The sequence below is a fragment of the Phalangium opilio genome, unplaced genomic scaffold (assembly GCF_054372755.1).
Source record: "Phalangium opilio isolate 3A_F unplaced genomic scaffold, DU_Popi_V2 ptg000369l_1, whole genome shotgun sequence".
Lineage (NCBI taxonomy): Eukaryota > Metazoa > Arthropoda > Arachnida > Opiliones > Phalangiidae > Phalangium > Phalangium opilio.
The window spans coordinates 1,355,448-1,365,000 of NW_028324232.1; the positions used below are offsets into that span (position 1 = coordinate 1,355,448).

Genomic DNA, 9,553 nt, shown 5'->3' on the forward strand with positions numbered 1-9,553 from the left:
ACTGTGGGTTTCCTCTAAGTTTAGAAGCTCTCTCTCCTCTCCCTTACCCCCTATGCGAGTTAGCCAATGACGTTTGAGAAAACACCCCAACCGTTTATCGATTTTTTTGAGAGGTAGTTCATAGCGACGGCAGCGCCCCGGGACAGTAGCAGGTGAAATTGTCTACTCTAAAGGAAAATTCAAATCGACCAAGTGTTACATCGTTTAAAAATTCGGGGCGCTGATTTTTATCCTTTAATAGTCCAGACAAAAAGAAATGCAGAATAACCACCACTATCTTCTTCATGTTTTGACTTAAGAAGATCACAAATCATATCATATAACAGTTCATTCATGGATCCATTACCTTTCATACAGTTAAATATTCTAATTCTACTTCCAGTATCGTCCGTGGTAAAAAGATCGTCATTTATTAATTTTAACGTTTCCACTCACAGATGTTGCTTTACCGTATATCCGTATGCAATCTTGTTAAGCCTTAGCTAGTAGGAGTCCTTTTAAAACTGTTTACAGAACTATTTTTCAGTTGCAAATAGGCACTGGCAATGTGCAATGCCTCTCCTACGCGAGGGGGTAGGAACTGTGAGAGAGAGGAAAGGGGGTTTCTAGGTTTTCATGGCGCGGGGGATCTTCCAAGTGCTTTACTTTCCCCCCTATCTACTTTTGGCAATGGCCATGTGATCATCGATACATCTTCTTCTTCTATATATTCCTGCCCCGATTTTGTTTTTGAAATTAAATGAAAATGTTCCCGAAACTGGTCTTTAAGATACTTCCAGGAAGCTTTGGCATCTTTTTCTGTGGAAAAAATGTAAAATGAAAGTCGTTTAAGATTTTTATTTATCATAATAATCTACTTACTTATCATTTTGGTTTCAATTTCCACTTCATCCCAGGCATTTTCTAACTCATCTCGGTCTCTGTGTTTTTTATCAAATTTATTCCATATAACTTCTTTTCTCCTAATAACCTCTATAAGGTTTTCCTTCTTTTCAAGTTCTTTCAATCGTTTATCCAAAGAGGGTAGAAAGAGGGGGAGTAGAAGCTAGCGGCTTTGGCAAGGCATTTTGGGTGTTCTCGCTTTTCTTTTTTATTTATTTGTTATAATTTCCTCCTAATATCCGGTTCACACTATTTCAACCAATAAGAAGGCAGAGAAAGATGCGCGCGCACACCGGAAGCTTAGAGGTAAACTTTCAAAGCTAGAACACTCCAGCCAAGCCTTCTACTCCCCCTCTTTCTACCCTCTTTGGTTTATCGGCCTTTAAAGCCTTTTCATTTTGTTTGCGTTCTTTTAAGGAACTCATCTCATTTACATAACAAGTTGGGAAAACCAAAATATTACCTCTCCGAGTCAAGAGGTCTACTACTACAAAGTTATTTACCTAGATATGGAATTATTTACGAAATATTGAAGCAGTATTCCAAGCATAGCAAATATACAGTAAAGCAGACGACATTTTACATCCAATAAGGATAAATTTTGGACACATGGAAATCAGTCAATGGCAAAAAGAACAGGAAATGAAGTCTACGCTTCAGCTGTTTAACCTATATTCTGATAGCTACATTCACAACTGGTTTGCAGTGTAAACACTATCGTCTCGTCTCACCTCGACAATATTCTTAGTTTGCCAACATGAGTGTTAACGCGTTAAATAATACCAGAAGAGAATAAGAGAGAAGGGACACACTTTATATCTCCATAATGCTTTACACTCGTAACAACAGTCTTACTAACCTCAAATCAACTACCCTTCACTGATTGCCTATCTAACTTCTGTCTTAGCTGTGACGTCACATAAGAAGGTGACGTCTCGGTTGACGAATAAAAAGTAGTTTTGTTTACAACTTTACATTGAAGGAGATAAAAATGGCCGAATTTCATGTTGATAAACGAAATCAAGCTGTGCAATTAATTTAGATACACGGGAATTGAGAACATACCAAAATCAGATAATTTGAAAGTAATAAATAGATGAAAATTAATTATTCTGAATTAATATTAAAAAATAAAAATTATTTTCAATAAAATACATACTTGATGTTATAATTACACAAGAACGAAACATCGACAGCCCTAAGCCTTTGGAGAATGAAAATCTAGCAGACAAATAGGCCGCCTGATACCGCGGAGAACTTAAAGAACTATATTTGCAGTAAATTGGTTAAAAGCTGTGTACTTGCGCAAAGTTTTCGCGGTTTTCTTGAGGTTGGTCGGACTCTCGTTACCAAAGCAGGCTCTAATGTCTCCCTTCTCTCTTATTCCCTTCTGATAATACCAAAGCTAAATTGTAGCTAGACGCACTGTTACTCAGTGCGCACGATAAAGAGAATAAAAACTATGTAGCTTAGCCCTACTAGCCTAATTGCCACCATGATCTTTTCTTCAATTAAAAAATCTTAACCTGATTAATTAAGAGTGTATTTAACTTTCGGCTCACTCTGAACCGTTGATGTCTCTTCATTTCAGACACGAAAATCAAAACCCAAAGTTTACTTCACCTCAGGCCTCACTTATTTACTTTTAATTTCATTAAGCCTATTGCGGGTAATACTAGATATACCCGCCAGAGTCTAGATCTTAGCTTTCTTCATGAAATCACTAAACCAAGGAATATTCTATATACAGATGTAGTATAGCTTAAGTAATATATAAACAGCCATTTCAAATAACAATATTAAAAGAAATCTTTGGAATATCAAAATGAAACAGAGCTTTAAAGCTACAAAAGTACAAAACGCATCATAATTACGAAAAATGTTTCCACATATTCACTTTATATTATGGATAAAGGGAATATTATGGTTCTGTAGGATTTCTTTACACATCAAAACAAAACGAACTTCTAACGCAGCGCACTAGTGTAACAACGGACGGACACACACAGGCAAAAACATAGACTGCTTTTTAGCTCTTTCCGTATTAATTTTGAATTGAGAAACAAGATTATCTTAAATATTAAAATAAATATAATTAATATTTAATATTTTCTTCGTTAGTTATTCGCCTTATTGAACGTTACATCGTTTTAAAAAAGAACCATTAAACATTCTTGAAAGACTTGACTAATATTGACGTTTGAAATGAAGCATACTGCGGTTGCTCGCCTTACTCAAATAGGTAGTATATAAGGGTGTCGAACTACAGCTAAAAGCAAGAACAACCGCAATTGCGAAAACCTTTGGTGGACAACCCACCCTAGGGAGGCTAGACGTTTCTCGTAACCCTAGCTGATCGCCGCGAATGTCTTAAACCAAACGATGACTATGGAGTTAGAAGCCAATAAGACAGATTGGTGTCTATGTGGAATAGACGGAAGACCAGTAGATGGTGGTGTTTAGAAGCCAGTATGTACAGACTGGTGTCCAAGTGGGATGGACGAAGACCAGAAGATGGTGGTGATTAGAAGCCAGTATGTACAGACTGGTGTCCAAGTGGGATGGACGAAGACCAGAAGATGGTGGTGATTAGAAGCCAGTATGTACAGACTGGGGTCCAAGTGGGATGGACGAAGACCAGAAGATGGTGGTGATTAGAAGCCAGTATGTACAGACTGGTGTCCAAGTGGAATGGACGAGGACCAGAAGATGATGATGATTAGAAGCCAGTATGTACAGTTTGGTGTCCGTGTGGAATGGACAAAGACCAGAAGATGGTGGTGTGAGAACTCAAGTAGAGGAGCCATTTCCGAACCTGTGAATGCAGTTCGGAAATGGCGAACACGTTTGCTCCGATTTGGAAACTGCGAACGCGGTCACGTGGGTGTAACAACAGACACACACACAAACAAACACACCCACAAACAGACACACACGATCGTTACAGAACCTCTCCGTGACATACGTCACTCGGAGAGGTAAAAACAACAGTTAACTCCGCCGTCGCGAAAGAATCGTCTGCTTGGACTTTTAAAATAGAGTGTCACTATTCTCACCCCCGGGTAGAAATAGGCGGAAGCCTATTCCTACCCTTGGTGAAAATAGCGTAGAGGCTATATCCACCCTACCACGTGACTAAGAATTTAAGTAAGGACCGCGGTAGGGTGAAATTAGCTTGGCTGCTATTTTCACCGCTCGGTGAAGTCATGGACGGTGAATCTAGAGGACCAGCAAAGGCTAGCCTTCCACTGTATAAAATTTTCTTCCCCGCTCTTCGATCAGCTCGATGCGCGTGAACGGAGTCGTTCAAGGTTATTTCTATCACGTGATCCAGGAATTCAAAAATGGCGACCGATTTTGCTGCTCCTACTTGATATAGTGCGGTCTCGTTAGTAAACTTCCAATTAAATATAAATATATATTTAATTTATTAATAACACGCTTTGGATAGTTTTTGGCGTTAAATACTAACCTTAAAATGCCGAAAAACAAACGGTGTATGTATTCGTTGTGTCTTAATAACTCTGATCCCGCTAAGCCTCGGGTAACATATCCCAACTTTATTCCCTTTCCCCGGCCCAGAAAAGATCTTGACAAATGTAAACAGTGGATTTTGGCCTGCGGGCGTTTTGATAACCAATTAGACATTGAAAAAATTGCCAAAAAATCTTATTATATATGTGAGGAACATTTTATTGGGGGGAAGGGACCAACGCCGGAAAACCCAAACCCTGTACAGTTTCAAGAAACTTCGGAAACCTTGAAGTTAATGGTAAGTTTGAGTTTCTCATTTTTATTTGTGAAAAGAAATTAAGTCACAATTTTTAATTGGCATGCAGAATCAGTCATGGCCATCGTTAAATGAAGAACATTGTCAATCATTGAATACAAAAAGTGTTGAATGTACTTCATCTGAGTGCTTGGAAGTTAAGGACGGAGTTAAATCTAAGGAAATTATGGAATATGACAATGTTATCTGCATATCTGAGGAAGATATTTCTATCTCCAAAGAGGGACAAATTAGCAGCTCTGCCAGTTTGAATGGCACATTTAGTGACAAGTATTACAGTGAAAATCATGCTGATCAAGAAAGTGTTCTAAATTCAACTATGATTATAAATAGCTCTAATGTATGTAAATCCTTCGATTTTTACTGATAACAGTCTTTACAGGGAAAACTTTATTTACTTTTCAGGTTAACTCTGTGCATTTTGAAAGTAGTTTTCATGACAATGTTATGGAATTTAGTAAACAAGTCAGTTCTCAGACTCTCGCTGGAAAATGTATTCCTAAAAATTGGGTCTTGGTTACTGTTGATGGTGGCATTGCTTTAACAATTCAAAACATAGAGAAGGGACTAATAACTAAATCGTATGTTTTAAAAGATTGTGAGGCCAGTGGCATTCTAAAAATTAACGGGAAAATTATACCTGAAAACCATCCTTTAGTAAAATCGTTGCCTGAAATTACTAGTGTAGACGCCCTATTTAAACTCCTCGATGCTGTGAATTCATTTCCACTATGTACTGGTATTATTCAAGAGGAACTTCAGAAGCACTTTGCTACTAAGGAAAAAACTGCGGGCTACATAAACAAATTTGACGAGGCTGTTCATTCAATAGCATGTAATATAGTTTTGAGTCAGCATAAGAAACAAAACAAAATTAACTTGGAAACTAAAGATTTATGTGAGCCATGCACAAAATACCGCAGAGTTTTGATAAATAGCATTATTCGTCAGAGGAAATCCAATTCGACCAAACATGGCGAAAGAAGAAATTGTTACTTACCACGAGACAAGTTAATAAAAAAGTTAAAAACTAAATCTCAAAGAGTTATAGACCATAGGAAAAGAATCAAGAAAATCAAAAGTAAGATTAAGAAGGATAGCAAACTGTGTGGCCAATATTTCCACGACAAAGACAGCAAATTCATCGCAGATAAGTTAGAAGAGCAAAAGAAAAGTTTGCCTAAAAATTCCTTTAAGAGATTATTTGTGGAACAGCAATTAGCGATTATGAGAACAAAAACAAAAAGGCAGCGTAGGTGGCACCCTAAAATCATCAAGTGGGCTATTCATCTGCACAAAAAATCCTCCTCCGCTTACAATGCTATGCTTACGAGTGGAATTTTTGAATTGCCATCCAAACGAACCTTGTACAATCACAGTTCACATGTTGGACTTAACTCGGGATTCAGAGAAGAAAGTTTAATTCAGGCAACGGAAATGTTTAACAAAGCTTGTCCTGAAGAGCATCAAAAATTCGTTTCAGTTATTTTAGATGAAATGAAGATCAAGGACGACATCATTTATCGAGCTAGTACAGGCGAGCTAGTTGGCTTTAGTAATTTGGACGACACTGGGAATGAAATTTTAAAAATAAGAAATCAAGGTGATGATTTACCAGAAGTAGCAACGCACGTCTTACAAGTAATGATTAGAAGCATTACTGGTAATTTTAAGTATCCGCTTGCATATTTCCCTTGCAAGGACATGAACTCGGATAGCCTTCATCGAATCATTTCAGAAGCAATATCAAAATTAGAATTTAATGGCATCAAAGTGTTAAGCGTTATTGGTGATGGAGCAAGCACAAACCGTAAAATGTTTCAAAACTTCGTTCAGGATGGTTTTCGGTGGAAAAATATATATGCCTGCGATGAAGATCGGTATATATATTTTATATGTGATCCCCCTCATCTTTTGAAGACAGCTAGAAATGGAGTTAGCAATAGCAACTTTCATACCAAAACAAAACATCTAATCAAGAACGGGCAACCAATTTTGTGGACGCATCTTTTAAATTTATACGATTTAGATTACCAAAGAACTGTTAAACTTGTGCCGAAACTAACAAGGGACCATTTATTTTTGGATTCACACTCCAGAATGAGAGTTGGCCTTGCAGCCCAAGTTTTCAGCGAAGCAGTGGCAAATGCGCTAGAATTTGAGTTTGGAGATGTGTGCCGTGAAACTGTGAAACTAATTAGATTAATGAACAAATTTTTTGACTGTATGAATTCAAGAAATTTCAAAGAAGGAATTTTGAAGCGTAATCCCAACTTGGCCCCCTTTTCTAATGAAAATGATGAAAGATTAAAGGTAGGTTAATGGTTTTTTCACACAAGTTAGATAGACAAAAACAGAATCTTCTCTTATTTAGTGGCTGGAAGGACCCTTCTTACAGTATTTTGAAGAGTGGCAAATGGAAGTTGACAGATTGCCTAAAACCGTTAAAGCAGCTGATAGGAACAAGATGTCTCTAAGTAGAGAAACTGTTCTGGGTTTACAGATGACAGGTAATATAATTATGTTTATGGGTAAAAACTATATTAATAATAACAATAAATCTTCACGTGAAATTTTCAGCCAAATCAATTCCTGCTATAATTCGATTTCTACTAAGAAAAAACGCTAGGTTTGTGCTAACAAACCGTTTAAATCAAGATTGTTTAGAACAAGAATTTGGCAAACAGAGAGGTTCATGTGGAGGCAATAACAATCCTGATATTTTACATTATGCGCAAAACATTGACCGATTCAAAGATTTGGATGAAATTATTAAAGCTCCTCAAACTGGAAACACTTTTATCGAAAATTAATGGAAAGGCTTAATTTTTTTGGCATTTTTTTTTTAAATTTAGTAACTCATTAATGTGTTTTATCACAAGCAGTTGAAAAATAAAATTTTTACAAAATCATTTTTCTTGAAATTTGTTTCAAAATTTATTAACGCATTAATGCGCTATATCACAAGTTGAAAAATAAAAATATCACAAAATTGTTTTTCTAAACTAAAAAAATATCACAACCATTACGGTCCTGGACTATACCCTTTACTTTAAGGGGTAGCGTAAAATCTTTCCTAATCACAGTTAGATTTTTATCTTTGGCGTTTCCTGAAGCTTTCTTGTTTTCCTTGCACTGTTTCAACCCTTTCCGCAAACTTGCCTGCGATCTTAAATTTTCATTCTTCTTCCCAAAATATTTGGCTCGTAAATATAGTTGCAATCCATTGCCCCTCAATTTTAGATAACTTTCAGTCAGTTTCCTTAGAACGAAATCTTCTTTCCCATTAGGAACTTCAGAACACTGTAATAAAGTCTTCCAACTATCCTTCACAGTGTCATTTTTAATAACAGCATCTCTTGCCTCCTCCCTTCGTCTTGGATTATTATCTGCGAGGGTCTTTCCATCGTAAAATTTGTTTATTATTTTGTCAATTGTTTGGAAAAAAATAAACGTGCCCTTTTTGACATAGAGCAGGCCCCCTCTATCATTCAACATAACCCAGCTAGTAATTTCCAAGTTAGGTAACTCCTCGGATAGATACTGTTTAATGTCATTTCCTGCACCTTTAATAGCAAGGCTATCTCTAAGATTAAAATCCCGCGCTATCGCTTTGCTTTTGCAAATAGAATTAACTGTCGAGCCAGCAACAAAGTACAATATCTGAAGCTTTCTGAGAACTTCTTTAGTGTCAAACTTGACAGGAACATTTTTGCTTTTAAGACTGTCGGATTCCTTTTGAAATTCCACTTCTACTCTTTCTACATGTATTTCTAACAAATTTAAAAGGTGTCTAAGTAGCTCTGCAGCACAGTATTTTCTTAAGTGATAGTCAACGCAAGCAAAAATCTGCAGTAATTTATAGAAAAAAATATTAATTTTTGAATAAGAACAATTAGCTTAAACACCTCACAGGAGGGGCAAATGAAGATAAATATGACATTGCATCCTCTAGTATCTTCTCATTTGACTGTAGTAGTTGAGCATCTGTCCAAAATCCTTTAGCTTCTCGTAATGTTAAATCACTTAAAGCTTCAAAACCTCTATCCCAAGGAGGGATTTTCTTGTCTCTAACCGCACAACTAAAATCTTCTAGTACTAATCTTAGTTCAATCACCGTTCGTGGTTCATTATATTTTCGTAATAGAGACAACTTCCCCACGCTCGTCACCAAATAGTCTTGGAACTCTTTTTGTGAAATTCCTAGGTATTATAACATTATCAATTATATACCTAAAGTTTGGAACAAAATGTTTAATAAAGCATTACTTGACTTAGGGGTTCCCTTTACTCTTTTCTTGGGAGGAGATTTTTGCACTGCTATGTTTTCCCGAACAAGAACATATGGTTTTTTGAATTTCAAGCTAAGCTCGTTATTAGTCCACAATACTGCAGAATGTTCGTCAGGTTGAGGAAGATTTAAAACTAAATCTATATTTTCATTTATTTCCAGCTCCTCTAGCTTGTTTTCTGGCCTTTAAATATAATTATATGCTTAAATTTCAAGTTTCAATTAAAACAAGATTAAAAACAATCTGAATGTCTGCCTGAGTTGGGGGAGTTCTTGTATAAAATATGAACCAAGGCTTAATGAAATGGAGATAATAACTAACAGATCTAGGCTATTATGTTATTTAAAACTAATGTATTTAGTTTAGCACTTTGTAAAATTGCAAGCCATTAATGTTAATTACCTTTTAGAATATAGGTGATCCTCATGTGGAACGTTTCTTGGTCTTTTCTTATCGCCCTCGAACCTAAGCGACCTAAACACACGCGCCATTTTGATTTTCTTAAATGGCCTTGAAGGACTCCCTCTAGTTTGATCGGTATACGGGGTTGGAAAACGAGGGGGTTTGCTGGTCCTCTAGATTCACCGTC

At 36.5% G+C, this 9,553-nt stretch overlaps 2 protein-coding genes across 2 annotated transcripts in view; one reads left to right on the top strand and one right to left on the bottom strand.

Moving 5' to 3' along the window:
• The first annotated feature begins 2,842 nt into the window (after positions 1 to 2,842).
• Positions 2,843 to 7,584, top strand: LOC149597264 (uncharacterized). Its single transcript, XM_089861077.1, has one exon. It carries the CDS (start codon positions 5,120 to 5,122, stop codon positions 6,992 to 6,994), a length of 1,875 nt encoding a protein of 624 aa, XP_089717203.1. The 5' UTR covers positions 2,843 to 5,119; the 3' UTR covers positions 6,995 to 7,584.
• The window catches only part of LOC149597265 (uncharacterized), a 2,150-nt gene continuing 181 nt past the window's right edge, over positions 7,585 to 9,553 (bottom strand). The window contains exons 1-4 of the mRNA XM_089861078.1: positions 9,367 to 9,553; positions 8,942 to 9,147; positions 8,586 to 8,875; positions 7,585 to 8,521 (exon numbers count right to left, since the gene is read on the bottom strand). The exon at positions 9,367 to 9,553 is cut by the window's right edge and continues 181 nt beyond it. Coding sequence (XP_089717204.1) covers positions 7,673 to 8,521; positions 8,586 to 8,875; positions 8,942 to 9,147; positions 9,367 to 9,455 — 1,434 coding nt within the window. The 5' untranslated portion in view covers positions 9,456 to 9,553 and the 3' untranslated portion in view covers positions 7,585 to 7,672. The remainder of the gene's footprint in view (positions 8,522 to 8,585; positions 8,876 to 8,941; positions 9,148 to 9,366) is intronic.